This window comes from Sebastes umbrosus, chromosome 17, assembly GCF_015220745.1.
Source record: "Sebastes umbrosus isolate fSebUmb1 chromosome 17, fSebUmb1.pri, whole genome shotgun sequence".
Lineage (NCBI taxonomy): Eukaryota > Metazoa > Chordata > Actinopteri > Perciformes > Sebastidae > Sebastes > Sebastes umbrosus.
In genome coordinates, this window is record NC_051285.1 from 24,168,617 (window position 1) to 24,191,503 (window position 22,887).

The window sequence follows — 22,887 nt, forward strand, 5'->3', positions numbered from 1 at the left end:
CAAACCAAACTCTCGCAAACTGTCGCGGTGCATTCTGGGACTTAGAGTTTGTGCCACATATCCGTTGAGAAGCAGCAACTTTAGTACAGTCAGACTTGAAGTCCAGCGGCGAGAACTGCTCCTCTCTTTCGCTCTCAGGATGTTTTCCCGGGACTCTTGTTCAATATCTGGATATATATCCGGTGGAACTTAACCGCAGACTTTGGAAATAACTCACATTTGTGGAAACTTTTGTCGTAGCTAATGAAGAAGAGCTAGTTAAACGAACCGTAACGAAGATTAGCTAACGAAGCTAACAGCCAACATTCAATGAGAGGAGAAGTGAGCGGTTCTGCAGGTTTATTTGGAAGCCAGAGACTACCTTTAGGTCTCTATAACAAGTAGTTTGAGCTTTTTAAAGCTACTATGGAGAACTGCAGCATGGATCACAATAAGCATAACGTGTTTTGTGGGTTGAGATCTGTGCTGTTGTTATCAGTTGTGAGAGATTGCGTTCATTGATTTGGCCGTTCCCTGGTCAAACACCTACTATGAGGTTGCTAGGATACTTCTCAGAGGAGGTGTGCTAAAAGCTGAGATCATCGTTTCTCATTTTGCAAAGAAATGTCCGACTTGGAAAGTTCATATTTGGGTTTGGGGGATCCGCAGTGGCTATGCATGGTCACACTCTTCTTCGCATCCCTGGTTACTCTCCTGCTGTATTTCGTACAGTATTTCCAACAAGGGGGAAATAAGAAGAAGAAGCAGGCAGAGGACAATGCGGAGAAGGAGGAAGAAGCTGCTGCTCTGCTGGGATGGGCGCTGTCACTGAGGAGCTGGAAGAGCCAGTGGAGAGGAGCTTGGTGCAGGGCTCTGAATAACCAATCAAGGAAGCGTGGGGTAAGTCTCATGATCAGCAAGCCACCACCATTCATTCTCTACTCTGTCTGGGGCAGGCAGGTGATTCCCATAAAGAAAGTGCACAGTGACATCTTCATTTATGCTCTCATATAAAGATAGCAGGGCTGTGTATTGGCAAGAATCTGTCTATCATATCATGATACTGGGGTAACAATTCAATATATTGTGATACTGTAAGTGAGGCGATATATTGCGATTTTAAAATTTAATTTGAAGAAAACTGACATAGTATAAAGAACACACCAGAAATACACCATTTTTAAAATAAGCAAAAATAACACATTTGTATTGCATGCAAAGAAATGCATGTTTTTTTTGCCCCAAACTGCATGTGATCATCATAAAGTGGGCATGTTTGTAAAGGGGAGACTCGTGGGTACCCATAGCACCCATTTTCATTCATGTGAAGTATTTAATATTCTCATCAACATGGGAGTGGGCAAATATGATTGTTTTATGAAAATGTATGCAGTAGTAGTAATAGTTAATCACGATTAATCTCAAATTAATCGCACATTGTATTATCTGTTCAAAATGTACCTTAAAAGGAGATTTGCCAAGTATTTGATACTCTTATCAACATGGGAGTGGACAAATATGCTTGCTTTATGCAAATGTATGTATATATTTATTTTTGGAAATCAATTAACAATACAAAACAATGACAAATATTGTCCAGAAACCCTCACCCTCACTGCATTTAGCATAAATAATATGCTCAAATCATAACATGGCAAACTGCAGCCCAATAGGCAACAACAGCTGTCAGTGTGTCAGTGTGCTGACTTGACTATGACTTGCCCCAAACTGCATGTGATTATCATAAAGTGGGCATGTCTGTAAAGGGGAGACTTGTGGGTACCCATAGAACCCATTTTCATTCACATATCTTGAGGTCAGAGGTCAAGGGACCCCTTTGAAAATCACCATGCCAGTTTTTCCTTGCCCAAAACACGCCAAAATTTAGTGTGACTTTGGAGCGTTATTTAGCCTTCTTCGCAACAAGCCAGTATGACATACATGGATAGTATCGATGGAATCCTGAGGTTTTCTAGTTTCATATGATGCCAGTAGCCAGCTACAACTTCCGAAAGATCGTATAGCGGCCGGGTCGTCAGATTTTTAAGAGGTTAATTCAAAATCGATAGTGTTTTGGAGAAACTATACAATATCACACAACATAATATCGCAATACTCATGTGTATCAATATTTTCTTACACTCCTAATAGGTAGCTTTTGAAGACCCAGCCACTTCCGTCAAACCTCACCCATCCTTTGGCATTAGTCAAAAACAGCATCACTCTTCTCTGGCTTATTTGGAATGTACACTCAGCAGTGTCAAATTTGCACCACCCTTGAACCATCTGCGTTTTATTCTTCTATTCCTAGGTATTCTCATGTCAGAACACATGCTTTGACGTTGTCAATGTGACACATTACAGCCAAGATCATTGCTCATGTATTGGCAACAGCTTCATTTTCCTTGTTGTGTATGTGTAATAGGCTGTTTTTTAAAACATTTTCCATCCTCTTCCCCATCAGAGTCCTGTTCTGTTGACCTTTGAAGAGGATGATGTTGAGGCATCGGAGCTCACGGTCAGCCAAGTGTCCAGCTTTCAAAAGTCTGCCAGAAACAAGGTACACTGACCATTTTAGTAATACAGAAAGGCTTTTTCAGACAGATATCTGGATCAATTGTTCCGTTGTTGAGTGCCGGTGCTGTGTCCTCCTCCTCCCAGCCACTGACAACAGCAATAGATTTTGTTTTTCATGACAGCTTCCACATTCATCTGGGTTACAGCAGCAGCAGCAGACACTTATAGATTTCTAATTTCCTTATTTATGTACTTTATTGACAAAAGCTGTCCTTCAAATCAATCTTCCCTCCTTTAATTGAGTGGAGCTACTCTATGACCAGTGCTGCATTATAGCCTGCAGTAGACAAGCGCTGACTCATCAACTGGCCAACAGACATTTCCCCCATTCATTTAGATTTGGCAAATGAATCTGCTTATTATTATTTTTTCATGTGTCTACATGCTCATAACAGTAATCAAAAGACACACCACGAATGAACACTTCTGCTTAAAAAGGCTATGAAACACTTGTATGATTCTTCTTTTGTCAGTCATACAGACTGTGTTTAAAACAAACTGACGACGGAGAGAAGAAAGGAGTTTTTTCACGAGCTTCAGCCGTTTCACAAGAAAGGCTCACAGAATAGGGCAATCTTGTAAGGGCAAGTCTTCAGAAACAAGATCCAAAGCACACTGGAGCACACGGATTAAAGGCAATCAACTTTATTAGAAGATTAACGTTTTGATGGCAAGTGCGTCTTCATCAGAGTCAAACAGATCTGAGAGACACACATTCTCTTAAATAACCTCCCCTATTTGGGAAGTGATTCTGCGTAGGCTGGAGACATGGGAGAGAGAACAACAAGCTGCACATATGCTGTGTAGACAACCATACATCATAATGAAAGTAATAAAAAGAGAAGTAAAAGTATCAACATTTTTTTGTAAGAATAATAAATAACATGTGTCACAACAATATAGGTCAATTCATCCAACATCCAAATATCACTCCCTAAAGAGAAGCATCAGCCTACAGTGGGAGAGTGGGTTACATCAAGATTATCAAAAGATAAAAAAAGACAGGAATTAGGGGATACATAACATCCATAGACAACGATAACGCATACTATTGAATTAATAACAATAGTAGAAAGCCTGTGGGAGGGAGGACGGAGGGCTTTTATTTTTTGAGAGAGAGGTCAGAGAGGGACAAATTGCTCGCTGTGTTGCCGGCCTGGTTGGCTTTGCGGCACTCCCCAATGCAAACTCAGCCCTTTCTTTGTGACCGTCGTGATATGGAGCAAAATACCAGGTGCTCTGTTGTTGAATGCAGGGAGTTTAATGAACAGAGGCTTATTTTTACCCACACGCTGCGTATGCATGTGTGTGTGTGCGTGTGTGCTCTAAGAAGCTTACATAGCTGTCCAGCTCAGCACTGAGGAGGAGCAGGCAGACAGGAATGCACCAGCACCTACGCATGTTTATGCTTAGGTTTCCCCTCGCAGTGATCCAATACCCAACTGGACACAAACACACCCATCCTCCACTGAAATCAGAATGAATGCAATGAATACATATGTTTCAAGTAAGAGGACAACAGAATAGTTTTGGCATCATTGTGCAAAAACTCCATAATAACCTTTCAGCGTATTGTAATTCAAGTGTTCTGAGAGAAAACTGGACTTCTGCACCTCCTCGTGGCTCTGTTTTCAGGCTTTAGAAAATCTAGCCCATGACGGGAGACTTTGGCTGATCACTCGCAAACTCTGATCAAACGGTCAAACTATACAGCGCTGATCAAATATGAATCAATATCGTGTTACTGTATTGCCTATTTCTCGTCTCAAATGTGTTCAGAAACATCTTGTAGTCTTCTGTTTAGCTGTAAAATTAGAAAGTTTACTCCGGCTGGTGAGCGGTGCTTGGTATTTCCTCAACTGATCTCAACATGGCGGCCGGGTCACAAACTTTCTCATTATATCGCTAAACAGTAAACTACAAGGCTCCAGCTCGGCTCTGATTGGTTGTTTTCCTCCGGTCTGTGAAACCTTGCAGATGCCATTAGGAGCACCTGAGGACACAGAGGCACAGGATTTGTTTCAGATTACCTTTCTCAATCACTAGTGTCAGGATATAGTGATCGTTTTATAGAAAATAACTTTTTAAAATCATATTTGCTCCAACTTGCCTATTTCAGCTTTAATTCACGCTGTTACAGATGCATTCCATTGCAGTGAAAGTGATTTATTGAATCTGCTGATAATACATTTGAAAGCTAGCACAGATGTTCTTCTTTTTTCATTGTTCAGTATGAACATCATCCAAAGGCAGATGTTTTGCTTCTGGATCAGATTTAGCAAACGTTAAACACGTCCCACTGGTTTTATTTCAGTCTGTTTGTGCTGTTGCGTAAGACTCTACACACACAGTAAAAAATGTATTATCAATGAATCCTTCTAGTTCTCCTCACACATTGGTAGACTTACAGCAGCACCTTACAGTTTAGTACAAATTCTAGTTCCCCTCCCTATTTGAGTTTCTTTCATACGACATGGTACAACTACATGTGAGTCATGTGCAAATGCTGTCACGGCTTTAGCTCCAGCTTTCTCAGTATATTTATATTACACTAATGCCTCACTTTGTCTTCCCAACAGGCCGCTCGCTGCAATGTGGTTGGGGAGAAGCTTCAGTTCTCTGTCAGTGCAGCGTCGACAGCCATGGCTACAGCGGATCCTCGTAAATACACAGTCTGTATAGCTCCACTGGAGATGCAGGTAAATGCTCTTTAGTCGGTCCTAAGGCATCTATTAAAGTCGCGAGTTTCATGAAAAGTAAACAACACTCAGTTTGTTCTTTTGTGACTACCCCTTTAACACTGACGCGCCTGTAGACAGAGATACATCCTTTGGAAGTCATTGTGGTTTAGTTTAATGGGAGATTTTATTGAACATGATGTGCTGCCCAGCGTTGGCTCACTGCTGGCAGGAGTCTGAGATGAAATGGTTGGGGTATCTCTCTGTGCTTGGCAAATGTCCCGAAGACCTCATTAAATTCACTGTCAGGCCCATTTTCCAGTAAGGCTGGCCCACTTTGTCTATATTCACATTTGTCAGGGGCCTATACAGTTATGACACAAATGACTAAAGACTACCTTGTTCTTACCTGGAAATTGCAGCGATTTATTTTGTTTATCTTGTATTTATTTTAGGGCTTTCAAAGTTAACGTGATAACGCATAACGCAAATTTGTCTAAAGCCACTAATGTCTTTAACGCATTAACGCAGTCGATCTTACGGAGGCTGTAGCAGGCTCAGTTTTAAAGCTACAGAGAAGACACAGGCATCATGTGAAACTATAAAATCTAAGAAATCCATCACTACCAACCATGTCATAGCTTGTTGCGATGGAGATTAAAAAAAAAACTCCAAACTTACCCTAAATTGTGGTGAGGAAAAACTGGCATGGCCATTTTCAAAGGGGTCCCTTGACCTCTGACCTCAAGATATGTGAATGAAAATGTGTTCTATGGGTACCCACGAGTCTCCCCTTTACAGACATCTCCACTTTATGATAATCACATGCAGTTTGAGGCAAGTCATAGTCAAGTCAACACACTGACACACTGACAGCTGTTGTTGCCTGTTGGGCTGCAGTTTGCCATGTTTTGAGCATATTTTTTATGCTAAATGCAGTACCTGTGAGGGTTTCTGGACAATATTTGTCAGTGTTTAGTGTTGTTAATTGATTTCCAATAATAGATATATACATACATTCGCATTAAAAAATCATACTTCCCCACTCTCATGTTGATGAGAATATTAAATACTTTACAAATCTCCCTTTTAGGTATATTTTGTACAGTTAAAAAATGTGTGATTAATCGTGATTAATTATGGATAATCATGCGATTAATCGCGATTACATATTTTAATCGATTGACAGCCCTAATTTATTTATCATGCCCAAATGTGACTGGGCTCATTTTTCAGTAAAGTATTGCAGTATTCAAATGAATTGAGTCAAATGTGTCTGGATAAGTAATGGGTAGTGTGCAATAAGCCGTGTTAAGCTTTCATCCGGTCCTTAGTTTCAGTGTTAAATCTTCACCAATGTATGGATACAAGCAGGCTAACCCAATTGTATCGAGGCTATTTTTAAACCAATAAGGTGCTTGTCATCCCGGCTGAACTCATTGTGCCATAAATACAACCTGAGAGAGTGAGAGACTCGAAAGCTAAAGTCAGGATTAGAGTCGGGGGCGGTTTTGTTTTGGTTGCGGATCAGGAACATAAAGGAAGCCTCTTGTCTCCTTTTCACTCTAATTGTTTCAGCTTAGTCTGGAAAAGTCAGAGAGCCCTTTTCAAATGTCTCCATCCATCCGCTGGAACATTTGTTAGCCTTTGACTGAGATCCGTGCTAGAATGCTCCTGGCTCGTCATGTTATGAGCGCTGGGATCTGTGGACCAGAAGCCCCGGGGCATTTACGGTACATGAACACAATGATAAAAACACCCAGTGCACTGTGGTGTGCTGCTGCTGCTGCTGAGTGTACTTTGTCTTTTAACACACGACTGCACCACATGGCCTGTTGCATGTCATGCATACATGTGACATGTGACATGTGACATGCGTCGTCCCAATGCAGTAACAACATATTTGCATATCTAGTTATTTGACTTCTCTTATCAACATGGGAGTGGACAAATATCCCTGCTTTATGCAAATGTATGTATATATTTATTATTGGAAATCAATTAACAACACAAAACAATGACAAATATTGTCCAGAAACCTTCACAGGTACTGCATAGCGTTGGAAGGAAAACTGCTCTCAAAGTGCACAAGATTGAAGCATTCAACTTTAAAATGTAGCTAACAAAAGGGTAGGGTGAATATTCCTGTATTTTCTCATATTGCAATAAATAGTATATAGCAGAAAAAAATATTGCACTTGCACTGCCAACATCGTGCAGCCCTAATTTGTACATTAACAGGGATGTAGCACAGCATGGAAGAGAAAACAGTGCTCTGTTTATTTTAATGTGAAAGTGCAATACAATATGTTGTCGCTAAAATATACATAATATCAATATTGATCAAAATAATCATGATTCTCATTTTGAAACTATTCCTGTTCTTCAGCTCATGTGGATGGAGTTTCATTATTATGCTAACGTACCCGGCCAGTTAAAGCTGTTTGTATGAACTCATCTGGGTCTGATCAATGCAGCCAGGCAGTGATATTGTTCTTCTGGATCCATCTAAGCATTCTCATTGCTATCTGATGAGGCCTTTGTTTGGCATCACAGAGGCGGTTGTTCAGTCTTACGCTGGAATCCAGGCATGCTGGAACAGGATGGCCCAGTCTGTTTTCTTCTGTCTCTCTCTCTCTTTCCTCTCTTCTTCTTTCACTTTGTTTCTCAGATGAGCTAGATGTTGATGTACCACCTTGCCAACCTTCTCTTTTCTTAACCTTTTTCCTGTTTGTCGGGCTGACTAAAGAGGCGCTGTAGCGTTTGTTGTGGAGTGTATGGTGTCGACCATGGCACCAGTGTTATTTTAGAGACTGGAAATGGAGATAAAGTAATTTTCAAGGTTTCATTATACTGATTTAGAATACAGGAAGAGGAAGAATACAGTTTCATAAAGTAAAGTAAATTAACAAAATGTTCGTTTAATTAATTGTATCCAAAATAATGGCCACCTAAGAACACCAACCACACTGTCGTCTACTCTCAAAAATCATTCCTTACAAATTTCCTCACGTCAGACCGTACAAATGAGTCCCACCCACAGATTGCTAGATTGTTAGAATAGAGTGACAGAATAATGTATTCAAGATATGATATGATGAATATGTCTTCACTTTAACTGACTGAGCCTCACATGATTACTCACTGTCATTGAAGTTAGTCAACAAATGAATGCATGACATCTATTGTTGTGAAAGCTGGTTCAGTGGTGACAATTTTAGGCTTGCTTAATGGCTTGATATTTGGACATTTGAGTCATCAAACAACATAACCACAGCAACAGACTTATTTATTTAAAGGCCTTCAGGAACGTAATTGTTTAAAGCAGTTAGAGTTACAGAACATTCGGCAGCCACAGTAATCCTGTGATTTGATTCCCCCCAATTTACTTAGTTTAAAGTGGCAATAAACAAGTGGTATTGTTCACATGCAGTTTTGGGACAAGTCATAGTCAAGTCAACACACTGACACACTGACAGCTGTTGTTGCCTGTTGGGCTTGAGTTTACCATGTTATGATTTGAGCATATTTCTTTATACTAAATGCAGTACCTGGAGGGTTTCTGGACAATATTTGTCATTGTTTTGTGTTGTACATACATTTGCATAAAATAAGCATATTTGCCCACTCCCATGTTGATAAGAGTATTAAATACTTGAGAAATCTCCCTTTTAATGTACATTTTGATCAGATAAAAGGGTCAACAGCGTGGGGTCTCTCCCTCGCTGCAACCGACACAACCACTAAGCTTTAAAATAACGTCACCAATACGCAAACCAGTGTATGTGATTATCATAAAGTGGGCATGTCTGTAAAGGGGAGACTCGTGGGTACCCATAGAACCCATTTTCATTCACATATCTTGAGGTCAGAGGTCAAGGGACCCCTTTTGAAAATGGGCATGCCAGTTTTATGAGCGTTATTTAGCCTCCTTGTCAACAAGCTAGTATGACATGGTTGGTAACAATAGATTCCTTAGGTTTTTTCTAGTTTCATATAATATCTGTCTACATTCACTCTAGCTCTAAAACTGAACCTGCTACAGCCTCTGAAAGACAGTAAAGTCGTCTAGGAACGTGGGCGGGTCTCAGGGGGTGATGGCTTGTAAAGCAACACAGCCATTAATATACAGTGTTAGTTATACATTAAAACATACAAGGACAGAATACAGGCAGTAATAACATTTTTGGTGAGTACTACACTCGCCATTATACAAACAAACAACGAACGTATATATCAGACTAGATTGCCGTACAAACGAACACAATGTAAACATTATTAAGAGAAAAACAAACATCAGGTATACTAACTGTTTGTTTGCACACACAGAGACTTGAAAAGGAAATCCAGAACAGAGAAAAGCAAACACTATTTAGCTATTTCAATATACAATCTATTTACAAAAAGCAGCAGCTGAAGGCAAACTTCTCCCACCGGCAAACGTAATGACGGCCGTCTTACTCCTCGAACGGCTGTCTGCTATCCATAGTGCGGTTCCTGCATGGCTGCTTCTCAGACAGTCAATCCAACCTGTCTACAGAGGTCGTCCTTTGTCACACTGAAACTCATTAAGTTCCGTATGTTGCTTGATATCCAGAGAATCAGTATTGATATCATAAATAAGTCTGTTATTTGTGCTTTTATGTGTGAATCTTTTGTGCTGCATCTTGGCCAGGAGCCCGTTGGAAAATAGATTTTAGATCTCAATGGGACCATCCTGGCTAAATAAAGGTTGAATTTGAAAACAAAGGCAGTTTTATGTAATCTGCATTTAAATATTACTATAGATTTCCTATACGTGTATTCTGTATGACCTCTGATCACCGTGGCATCAAAAGGCATCATGGTCTTCTCTCCTCTGTGTTCCTCAGCTTGACCTACAGATGCAAGAAGCTGCCGATGAGGTCAAGGTGAGCTGGGGAGTGTCTCACCTGGAGACAGGGGAGCTGCAAGTGACACCCTCTTTCACCCAGGTAATTTGATAATGATATGGACCTGCCGTCTGTATAAGTGCTAATGCACTAAAACAAAGTGTCACACCAACAAGGAGAAATGTTTCACTGTACCAAAACAAAAATATATATGTTTTTTTTTTTACCTCTGTTTCTGGTTTAATACAGTCAATATGCTTTTAATATGTGGGTTGTGTCTGATATGATAATCTCTCTCTCTGTCAGGACAATGCCAACACTTCCAGTGTGGCAGCCATTAAGGAGCAGTTGAGGAAGCTGATATGTGCGACGCGTCCCTCTGTGTTGCTGAGCTGCAGGGCTGCTCAGGCCTCAGAGGTCAAGGTGAGTGGAGTCACGCCTGATGCATTACATTTGAAGAGGTGCCGCACAAGAACACAGTGCAGACAAGTGTGTGTTTAAGGTTGTCATACCACGTCATTATTTGCAGTATGCTGCAATATGACAAATGGACTTGAAAGCGACTATAGTCAGTATTTTATAGTAACGATGTATCAAATGACAACGTGACAATAATGTGAAAGGGGTCGATCATAGTGATGGATTTACAGAGAATTACCAGCTAGCTCTCCTCCTCGGTGTCATCTCTTTGCTTTTATACTCTTTGGCGTCGTTTTCAGCTGCAGCAGGCAGAAAGAGACAGATATTGTGTGTTCGCTGCATTTGCAAACTTCTTTCCGCAGCCAAGTGGTCAAAAAAGTTATTGCAGGTTTTATATCCAAGCCTCGCAAGGCGACTAATCTGGACGGATTTTGTTGGCAACACAGATACTTCTCGAGGGTTATTGCAATTATGTTAAACCTGCTAAGCCACTGTGTCTCCACAAACATGTAAAAAATTCATAACTGGAGCATGTGATCACTGTCACCACATGCCTAAGTAAAGCCTGCACTAATGTAGTGTAATGACTTTATTATGCTGACACGCATTTACAAAAAGTTTTTTTTTTATGTGCTCTTTGCCCGGCCGTCACATGATGCAATGTCATGTGTTCCTGATTTAATCACATGCGTTGAGTGTCGTAAATATTGACAGCTGCCTAGCGAGTCAGCAGAGCCCAAAGTCATCTCTTGGAAGTTTCTTATTTTCCAAATGAATTGAATTTTCCCTGATGTGAAATGGAGAAAAACAGGTGAATTGCCCTTTTGAGAAGAAGGAAATGTTTGAAAATGTATCGGATACACTTGTGTGCTCTGATTTTTTTTTGTGTGTTTAAAAGCTTGTATGATTTGTTTGGCCTTTCAAGGTTAAAACCGTGACTTCTAATGCAAATTCTTCATGGTCATAAATGAAAATCCCATTGAAACCATGGACAAGAGTACATTCTGTCAGCACGGTTGTTTTTCATAAAGTCCCCCCCCTCTTGTGCAAACTATTGTTATATTGTCTTTCTCACACAGAATATAAGGAATAAGCTGGGATGCTGAGATGCAGAAGTTTTATTCCCCTATAAATGTTTTTTTTTTTCTTAATTCTGACACTTCACCATTTACAATAAGCATACTGTAGGTTGCCTCTGAGATTAATAATACTACATTTGACCAATGTATAACATTTTGTTGAAAAAGCTGGGAAAAGGATACTTTACTTACATTGTTGCTATTATTATTGCAGCCCGTAGATCAACATTGTTGAGTTATTTACTTACTATGGTTTCTCCAATAGGATGCACGCAACAACACGCTTTCGCCCCCAAAACCCCCCCGTGCTCACGAATGGAAGCTGCTGGTGAAGAACATCCGGGTGACACTGAATCAGGAGGAGGACGCTGCAGGTTGGACGCTTGTCTTCTTAGCAACTTAGAGTTCTGATGAAACAGCTTTAGCTGGTGTCTTTATTTCAGTCCCCTCTGTACCTTGTGGCCACAGTGGTCAGCTCACATGTGCATCGCAGTCATATCTCTGGTTTATTGTAATCAGTTTAGAGAAATGCAAACTTTTACAGTTCTGTAAAAGACGTTGTTTGATATGTTTTTCCAAGCATATCTTCCGTCAACAGCTTACGGCCACACTGAAGCCAAAATACATTGTGCAGAAGTCTGTGTCTGCAAGTCTAAAGCAAAAAGACAGGTATTTTTTAGCATTATTAAATAGCGTCAGCAAGAGCCGGTATTACCTACTGATAAGATGGAGCTGATTAAAAAATAATGAGCTGCATGGGTTGTCCGTGTACCAGCCTTATAAACTCCACCCATCAGCCTTCTCCCAACAAATCATATTTACCTGAGGTCCTGCACAGTAACCTGAGACAAAACACAGGGTTCAGTATACCTTACAAATAAAGAAACCAAGTATGTACCATGTATCAAGTATGAAGTGTATTATAATTGTGTCGGTGCCGTGTCAAGAAAGTGGCAGGAGCCGCTTTAGATTGTTCAGTAAGACTATATGGAAAATGGAATATTACTCACCACCTGATTCACGCAACTTAAAGAGTAAAAAAGTCACTATGTGAAATGGCTACTATGGGGGCTAACGTCATTACACATGAATATGATTGGACTCATTTGATCCACTAGAGTTTCAGCTTTTCAGTCATACCCAATTTATGTAATTCTAAGACTGTTTAGGGACCCCAGTATGCAGAAATATTCACACACATCATTTTTAGAATAGGTGAAAATAACACATTTGTACTGCATACAAAAAAAACTGCATGTGATTATCATTAAGTGGGCATGTCTGTAAAGGGGAGACTCGTGGGTACCCATAGAACCCATTTTCAGTCACATATCTTGAGGTCAGAGGTCAAGGTACCCCTTTGAAAGTGGCCAAAGTCACGATACTCATGTGTATCAATATTTTCTTACACCCCGACTATTTTAGGGACTGTTTCTGCCTGGTCTTTGTTTGTTATGCCAACCTACTGTAGTCCTGAGGCTCTCCAGATAACAGATTTGTTTGTCTGTTGGCCGCCAAAGGCGGTAATCTACTGGTTAAAGCTGAACAATGCTGGCAGTTTGTTCGTAATACACCCACAACAGTATCACAACACCCTGTGTTCTGATCAGAGTGAAAACAGAGAGTTGTCAGCCGTGAAACTAGAGGACAAGATGTTCTGAGTCATGACAGGCTGTTAAAATTACTGTCCAGTCTCAGACCTTAACATCATCCACAGCAACTTTGTTTTGGTAGTGTCTGCATTGAGTCATTCTCTAATTGTGAGTCAGCGGTTTTCAGGCCTCCGGACGTCCTCTTATAGTATTCTGCACAACACTTGATATTATACATCCGAGACATGACACTGCATTCAACACTTCATTATCTATGTTCCATCCTTTAAGTGAAGAGCCGGTATACTTAGCTTAGCTTCACTAGTGAGGCTTCCTGTGGGCTAGAAGCCAGATCCAGAGCTGCTGCAGTGGATGCTTTGTCTTTAAGGTTTTTTGCTGATCTTGTATTCATTAAGACGCAATGCTTTTACAGTATTGGAGCCGGGCTTGTGACTAATAAAGTTCAGTTTAAGTGCTCCATGAAATAAGCTTCATCACATGTGCTGAGGAAGAGCTCTCAATCGGTACTTACTACCTTGAGTCTCCTCTATGCATAATTCAACGTGTATACGATGTACGCTGGCCTTCCCTTTGTCCATTAAAGTGACGCAGAGGAAGCGACCAAAGCTAAACGTAATCTTGCATCAGCACATTTTATGTGATCAGCTGTCATTAGGTATTCCAATGAATTTACAGTTAGATCTTGGATCATGTTTCTTGTGATGCTGACTGTTGTCTGCTGTATTTGTAGGCAGCGTGAATCCTCTGTGTGTAATGCAGTTAGACGATCCTCCACAGAGGTTTAACACCTCTATTTTGAAGAACACAACCAATCCTGCCTGGGACCAGCCCTTTATCTTGTAAGTTTTACTGCAAACGATGACTGTCATTTTGCAAAGATGATGATTGTTTTATTTTTTCTATGCAATCCATCAACACCTGTAATGTATTTTCTTCTCCCCAGTGAATTGAATGGACGATCAAAAGAGCTCAATATTCAGTTAAAGAATGATGGACAACCTCAAGAGAGTAAGAAAACAATGACTGGCTGCCTTTTGATATTTGCGTTTTATTCATCATGATGAGGAGGTCTTTTGTTCACGTGTGTTGGTACCACCGGACTAAAGTAGTGTGTTTTCTCTTTTTTAGATTCATTACTTGGTCAGGTGTCAGTGCCTTTCGATCTTGTAAAGAAGCATCCCAAAGGACACCAAACATTTGCACTCATGACCAAAGATGTAGTGACTGGATCACTTACTACTGATGTAAGTTTGCATTAATAATCAACAGATATAGTTTCGTGAGGTTTTCACTTAGAGTTATAATATTAACTGTGTGAGGTAACTGTATCCTTCAGTTTACCTACTTGGAGCCCAGTGAGGTGAGGTCCTGGCACCCTCCCACCCCAGCCTCCAGTAAGAGGGTGGAGATGGACCGTACAGTCATGCCCTGTGGCACGGTCGTCACCACCATCACCGCGGTGAAGAGCAAGCCGGGTCGACCGCCCCCTCTCGGGCTCAACATAGGTACGGCACCACGAACTGCGAGAAGACACAGCACTGACAGATTACTCAGAGGAGACATGTTCCATAATTGATACAGTATACAGACAAGATACAGTACAGGGAGGCTATATGTTGAAGCTGAGATTATGCTGTTATAATGATCTTAATATTGACTTAATCTATATCGTTTGTATCCAAATCTACAGAAGCCCTGAGAGGCAAATGAGATTTTTTTTTCTGGTGATCCATTTTCTAAGTCTGATCTTAATAGTTTTTTCTCCTGTGTTTATTACTTAGGTGAAAAAAAGGTTTTGTCAGGATCATTTTTATAAGTTACTTTTTTCATTTGTAATATTAGGTGGAAAAATTGTTTTCACAGGTGAAAAAAACCCCCATTTCTAAGTGTTTGTTGTTGTAATACTAATTTTGGCCACGAGGCTGAAGTGCACCACTACCCCATGGACTAAAAGCGTTCATGTTTTCTTCCAGGTGAGTTTTAATTCCTCCATGCATTCTAAACACAAGGTACTTTTATTGTGTGATAGCAAATTATGTAAATTAAAACTCCTCTGGAAGAAAACATGAATGTGTTTAGTCCCATTTAGAACATGGGGTAGTGGTGCAATTCAGCCTGTTGTCGCCGAGCATTACAACAACAAACTAGGCTCGGGCAGTATTACCAGAGTTTATGGTCTCAATCGCTAGTTTCAAGCCTTCTTCAATACAGCATGATGTTCATTTAGTAAATTATGGTCCCATTTAGAGTCAAATAGACCATAAAGCAGGGGATGCTTTATGGTCGCTACCAAGCAGGGTCGCTACCACGGCGTTGTCCGGCCTTGGAGTTGTCTGTGTTTTCGTCTTAGAACTTTAACCCTTTCACAGTGTGTTTTTTGTTCACAAAAGTTAATTGTAACATTTTGGTCGCCACAAAATGTCTTATTCAGAGTTCAGTTGTACTTAGCTCCAAACCTCTTTTGTCACTTCTGGTTGCAAAAAAAACCAAGATGGCGACAGCCAAAATGCCGAACTCGAGGCTTCAAAACGGCAGTCCACAAACTAATAGGTGACGTCAGAGTGACTACGTCCACTTCTTATAAACAGTCTATAGATGTAACAGTCAGCTGAGCTCAGAAAGATGGCGACTGAGTGTTTTGGGTTGAAGAAAAGACCTATTAGTGGGCCACAGCTGAAATTGCAGTAAATTTTTCCAATTCCATAATGCACATTGTCAAATCTTAACCATTTATGTTTTGAACTTCCATCATACCCATGAAGCAGTCGATGAAGCTAGCTTTGTGTTCCCTCAGATCCTGCCCAGAAAGCGGTGGCCAACAAGCCCAAGCTGTCAGAGCGCCGTGTATCAGAGCAGGTGTCTCTGCCGGGGGCCACAGTCAGCAAGGCCTTGTCCTCCTCTGACACCGAGCTGCTGATGCTCAACGGCACGGACCCGGTGGCCGAGGCCGCCATCAGGCAACTCCACCAGTCTGCCAAGCAGAAGCTCAAGTCCCCAGTGAGGAAGAGCACCATCATCATCTCTGGCATCGCTAAAGTAAGGATGAGGAACTCTTCACCGGTGCATTATACTGTTTCATTTTAGTAGAACAGTTTCTCTTATTTAATATACAGGGTAACCGAGGCCGAGCCGAGGATTCTAGTGTTTGCTGTTCTGGAAATCAGTTTCTAGTTTTAACACTTTTTAACTGTGGTGTTCCGTAACCTGTGGATCAGGACAGAGGAAAGATAGATCTTAAATGACACATTGCAAGCCATGTCTTGAGCAGGAAGAGACTCCTTATGTTGTTGAAGTACACTTATAGGGCTTTTCCATTGGCACTTTTGGCCATGCCAAGTCAAACCACGCTGCGCTGATTTGCATTTCCATTACCAGTTTTAGCGCGCCGAGTCGCACCCGAGACGAAGCATCTCTGGGGTCGGGCCAAAGTGCGCCCAACCCGCATCCAAGCCTCCTCCCAACGCTCTACCTGGGGGCTTGGAGTCGAATTAAGTTGCTGCTCAAACCCAACATTTCCTGATTTTGCAGCTTCGTAATAAAAGCTTTTAAATAACAAAATAATGGGGGACTTTTATTGTGAAGAATTTACAAGAAATGAAATGTGTTTGTCAGCGAATTAGTGGAGCTTGGTTTTTGTTAGTGACTATTCTTTCATATAAACAGGTCTATTAATAATGCAGGGAGGAAGAGTACAAGCAGCAAAAAGAACATGGGACTTTTATTGTGAAGAATATAGGTAATGAAATGTGTTGATCCATCGGTTTTTCAGCCGCTGTTTTGACCACTAGTCACAGCCGTGGTTTCACGCACCATCAGGCAGGTAGCCCTGTTGTAATGGAGATGCAAATCCCTGCTGTGCTGGGCTGACGCGCCGAGTCAAACCGAGTCAAGCCAAACCAGCACATGTGTATGGAAAAGGTGCTTTACTCGCTTTAGTGCCAGTGACTAAAACTGGGCCTTCAGTGGAAAAAAGTTAACCTAATCCTACTGTCATCCTCCCGCCCAAATGACAATAAAAGAGAGGTGAACACAGGTCCTCAGAGCTGCCAGTGCAAATAGTTGGTCATTCATGATGCCAGAGGAAGTATTTGCATGAACAAATGCAAATGTTAAACCAAAGGAAATCTTGCTTTACTAGAAACTGATTTTTAAAAGCAGGAATATGCTTTATTATTTCCCAGACGCCCTTGACTCAGGATGACGAGCTGGCTATGATGGCAGGCTACGCTGCAGCGATGGACGCCTCGATGTCAGAGGCCAGCTCCACTCACGATATGACCACAGCGATTGCGTCAGGGACCAGCAGCCCTCCAGATGAGTCTGAGCCCCAGGAAGGCCCCAGTGGAATAGGCCGGCCTCCGGAGGACTGGGAGAGCCAAACCGGAGAGGAACTAGACCATACCTCGCTGTCCATGTGTGTGTCCGAGGCAAGCTGCAAGAAGAGAAGAGGTGAGAGGTCACAGAAGGACTCGCTGAGTACCTGAAGCCACTAGTAACCGTGGACATGGTGACACAGCTGCTTTTTATTATTCCATAAAACATGTCACTTTAAAGGCAGAACTTGTTAAATGTTCTCCGTTTGGCTGTTTTCGTGGCCATCTGTTGCTCCTCTGTGATGCAATCTGTTTTTGTGTTCTTTTCTCTCTTTCCTTCCAACTGTTTCAACCTTTCTTTTTTGAACTATCATCACTGCCGTCTTAGAGGAGAGCAGTGCTAAGCACACTATATGTCCTGATGAGTAAGTTATTCCATGAGCTACTTGTAGTGTCCTTGGTGCTCTAGTATGTGTAGTATGTGCTAACTATCAGTAGAGTAGATAACAATGTTCTTCTGTAATGTCAAATTCATTTTCAGTTTGTGTCAAATCAATTATTAGCACATCCCATAGTTGCTGTATTGTAGAGCTTTAGAACGAGTGTTGCGGGGCTGCATAATATAGACAAAGTCCTGTGAACACTTTGAGATAATCACTTGCAATTAGGGCTGTCAATTGATTAAAATATTTAATTGCGATTATTCGCATGATTGTCCATAGTTAATCGCAAATTAATTGCACATTTTTTATCTGTTCAAAATGTACCTTAAAGAGAGATTTGTCAAGTATTTAATACTCTTATGACTACTACTCTTATACTGACTATGACTTGCCCCATACTGCCTGTGATTATCATAAAGTGGAAATGTCTGTAAAGGGGAGACTCGTGGGTACCCATAGAACCCATTTTCATTCACATATCTTGAGGTCAGAGAGGTCAAGGGACCCCTTGGAAAATGGCCATGCCAGATTTTCATCGCTAAAATTTGGTATACGTTTGAAACGTTATTTAGCCTCCTTCACGTACCTATGGATTCCTTAGGTTTTCTAGTTTCATATGATACCAGTATCTTCACTCTAGCTTTAAAACTGATCATAAAATCGCAAGTTGCGTTAATGTGTTTAAGAAATTAGTGGCGTTAAAATGAATTAGCGTTAACGCGTTATTTTCACGTTACCTTTGACAGCCCTACTTGCAATGTGATGTGCTGGGGGCTCGAAAACGCCAAAGTAGTGTGGACACTAGGCATAAACGTAGCAAAAGTAGCAAATAAAAAGTATTAGTGTGGCCCGAAACGCTTTGTTTGAGATCCTGCCTTAGCTTTGTTTAAGGGCGTGCCAAGCTAACCACTAGGCAGGTATTATGAAACTGTGTTAGTTGGTGACATCACCACATTACGGAAGAAAAGGCGGGACTTCAAGCAAGGCGTTTGAGACCGTTCAGGAGCAGTGTTTCTGTGGGGGAGAGTAACTCCCTTTGGTGTGGACTTTGGGCTTTGTAACTTTGGAGACCTTTTACATGCACAAAACACTATACAACACACTAAAGTCTGATCGTAATTATCCAAAGCTTAACAGAGCTCTTCTACAGAGGAGAGACTAGTAGTCAAAGGGGGAATAAACAAAATATTATTTCTCCAGCCTATCCCGTCCATGCCAGATTTTATCACCATCAATAATCCACAATTTCCATCTAACACGAATTCTGTGCCACTGCTGCTTCAGCTGTCTAAACCTGCCACTTTAGATACTTCAAATGAATATTGTACATCGTCGAAGTTTTATTTCGCCTCGAGCGGTGTCATCTTGACATAGTCCTTGTCTCAAGGCATCACAATGAATATTTCCTGTCCTTTTGATTTCCACTACAGGCAGCTTCCTCCAGAAGAGTGCCAAGCTCTTCTTCCGGCGGCGTCACCAGCGCAAGGACCCGGGGATGAGCCAGTCCCACAATGACCTGGTATACCTGGAGTCTCCGGCCGCAGTGGAACGGGCCAGCCGAACAGCCACGCTTAGCCGCATGCTCACCCGCAAGAGTAAGAATAAGAGCAAAGCCAACGGCGCTACCTCCATGGGGGATCCACATGCGTGACCCCCCCCCCACTCCTTCTCCCTCTCACCTCAGTCCCTCCTACAACGACTACCATCACCACCTCCACCTCAATCCTGCACTGGCTAAATTCCTGGCTAACTTGCTCCCCCTAATGCCCAAACTGCATATTGGGGCTCCTGTATTGTGAATGGGAAAGCTGTGCAGATGGAAAAAAAATATCCTCTGTTACTGCCGTTTCCTGCTTCCTACAAGAAGCAGTTATTCCACCAAGCAAGTGTGCGCATGAGTGAATGAAGGTCTCCTGTCCTGGATTAATGGCATTTTGGAGGATATTATTTTGCATGTTTCTTATATCAAAATTTATGCAACATTTTTGAAATCTCTTAGTGCTTTTGTGGCCTTGTGACCGACAGAAGGGAGCGGTGTGGGGCTGTCACTCTTTACCTCACCGACACTGAGGGCAAACTCTCCCTGCTGTAACCCGTAAAAATTCCTACGGTGGACCAACAGGACCAAAGATGAACAGAGGAGTGGTGTTTGTATGATTTGCACAATTTTAGTATCTTTATTTAAAGTGCAATGACAGGAGCGCCTCTACTCTGATAGAGATTTGTGTTCAAAAAACATTCACAAAGGGAGACGATCTTTCCAATGCACGGCCGGTGCAAGTGGGAGATAGTGATATGACTACTTTTTGACACTAATACTATGAAATATGGTATTTATATTCATTTTAAATTCTTTTAATTTTATTCCGCATAAAACAAAACAGCTATTTGTAATGTGCATATGAAAGCTGTAAAACAAAGTTATCCGCAGCCTTATGTCTAACAAAGATATCAGAACGAGTCTTGTATGATTGGCATGTACAGAGGTCATTAAATAAGGGATAATGTACAGCGGGCCGGTCATTGTTGTGAAATAAACCCTGACGGGGGTCTTGAATCGCCCTGAATGGGTTTATTTCACAACAGTGACCTGTTAGCTGTACATTATCCCGCTTATTGCACGGCTACTTACTTAAGAAATCAATAATTTTTTCACAAAAGTGGTCCACCAGAGTCCGATATCAGAACTGCGCCCGTAGCAACAGTCTGTTATACATAGCAACAGTCTGGTATGAAGAAATAACCGACCGTAGAACGCCTTTATTGGCCAATCAGAATCGAGTATTCAACAAAGCCGTGTGATAAACGTAAGTTATCACTGTTACAAAACGAAAAGAAGAAGCAGTGACACTGTGGCTGACATGAAACTTTAGCTATATGTGAGTGTTTTCAAATGATATGCAACTTTCTTCTTTGTCTTCCTGTACACTACTGTTATCAGCAGGTTTGTTACTGTGTCAAAAGGGAAGTGAATGAACCTTTATCCAGGGACTGTGACGTTACACTCGGCTGTATTTGTCGCATTACGTACTAATGAAACGCGTTCAGCGCTCATTTCATCCGAATGATTCTTTTATTGGGTGTTTTATTGTTTTCAAAAGATGTAGCTTTGAACACATGAACAAGAGACAGTGTGAACACCTTTGGGAGCAACCAAATAGTTTGGCTGCTTTCCTTTTTTTTTATCCAGCTAATGATTGTATTTCCTTTATGTGAGCAGCTTGTTGAAGACATTTTCTGTACATCCTGGCAACTACTGTTTCTTCAATAATCTGCTCAGAGAACGGACGCAGCAGAGACAGACAGAACTAACAGGTTGCCTTACAGTTATTCTGAGGATGACGTCACGGGGTGGGCTTGTCCTTTTGACTTGACGTGACTTTTGGTTCCTGAGGCTGCGTCCACCGTCACACCAGAGGACTGAAGGGCTGTAGAGAACTGTTGGGACTGGCTCCGAGAGACGAGGGTGCCACCATGTTCCTGCACCATCAGCAATGTCTATAATCAAGAAGCCTATGCACATAACATATCTGTTAACCGAGTGTTTACATTATTAGACTATCTGAGAATTAAAAACACTCACTTGCTGTTCATGACACTGTCCTGCAGATACAGTGTGGGTTGTCTTTGTGTCTTGGTATTTACAGTACACGCTCTGCTCTCTGGAGTCTGTTTTAAAATATATATACAAAAGCCCAGATTCGGGCTGAAGAAACTTTGATTACCTTTCAGACAGAATCCCCTTTAAACTCTGAGGACAGGAGGGGGAAACGGGTTGTTTTAATCATGCTCAGCTTCAGAGCCCTTGCTTATGGCAGCCTGCAAGCATTGGCTACTGTTATGCATTCAGTAAGCAGTATGTGATTAATAAACTACTTCCTGATGTTTTTTTTATTGGCATCTGCTCTGTGCACTGACACAGAGTGACATAGCTATTGTTGCAGAATGTCAGTCATTTCCCTGCAGGGATTGTAACTAATATACATATCGAGTTATTTCATTTTCAGCAATAAATATTGATTGAATAACTGAGAGCGTGGTGCTACTTTGAATATCCAGGCTGTAGGGAATTCTCCTTAGTGCTCCGGTAGCTTGTAAACCTGTACATGTCGATGTGCTATTCCACTTCTGTTACTTTACAGAAGCTATGTTATAATTTTGCAGATTATTTTCAATACAGAACAAATCAAGTTCTAGCACATGATACATGTTTCAGTGAAAACAAATCTCCCTCCTATCAACTGATCTTGGTCTAGAATTGAGTCCCCGGGAGGTATATTTTCTCATAAAAAGTAAAAAAAAACTGCCAGTCTAGTAGGAATGTTTCAACATGTTTTTCATGCAAATTTAGAAAATAGAGAATTTTCTAAAATCAACTTTTTCATAATTGTAGTGCTGCAAACTGTGTTATTCTCTCGTTTCATGTTACAGACATTTATTCTGTCATTTTTAAATGCAAAAAAAAACACTCTTAACTGAAAAAATGTGTATTATATGAGTCAATTACAGAGATAAATGACTTTATAAGAGTGAAGTGTTTTGCAGGTAACTGTTAATAGTTAATCATCAGCTCTGTCTCGACCAGCAACAACAAAAATGTTGCTCACACATTAATGCATCAGTGATAATAGTCCTATAAAATATATAACACCATGAAAGGGGGAATTCAATTTAAGGACTACTTTTAATTGTATTACTTAAAGTACATTTTACTGATAATACTTCTGTACTTTTACTTGTAATGGTATATTTGTATTATTTTTTCTATTATATATTTATATTTATATATTTATATTATTGTGCTATTTCTTTTGTTTGCTAAACTACAATACAACCTCTAATTGCCTAATTAATGCTTGATTGAGTTACTTTATATCAACTCTTGACGAGCACTAAAAAAATGTGTTTCATAAG

At 41.0% G+C, this 22,887-nt stretch overlaps 1 protein-coding gene across 2 annotated transcripts; it reads left to right on the top strand.

Annotated features, from left to right (window-relative positions):
- The first annotated feature begins 42 nt into the window (after positions 1-42).
- LOC119475782 (C2 domain-containing protein 2) lies at positions 43-22,259 on the top strand. Of its 2 annotated transcripts, XM_037748794.1 has the most exons (14): positions 43-879; positions 2,444-2,539; positions 5,136-5,255; positions 10,106-10,207; positions 10,412-10,528; positions 11,870-11,978; positions 13,948-14,056; positions 14,161-14,225; positions 14,346-14,461; positions 14,554-14,722; positions 16,012-16,253; positions 17,399-17,666; positions 17,919-17,955; positions 19,404-19,637. In XM_037748794.1, exons 1-14 carry the CDS (start codon positions 604-606, stop codon positions 19,486-19,488), a joined length of 1,911 nt encoding a protein of 636 aa, XP_037604722.1. In that variant the 5' UTR covers positions 43-603; the 3' UTR covers positions 19,489-19,637. The 2 variants fall into 2 exon arrangements, with proteins under 2 accessions (XP_037604722.1, XP_037604721.1); XM_037748793.1 differs by lacking the exon at positions 17,919-17,955 and having other exon boundaries at positions 44-879; positions 19,404-22,259.
- Positions 22,260-22,887: the final 628 nt, after the last annotated feature.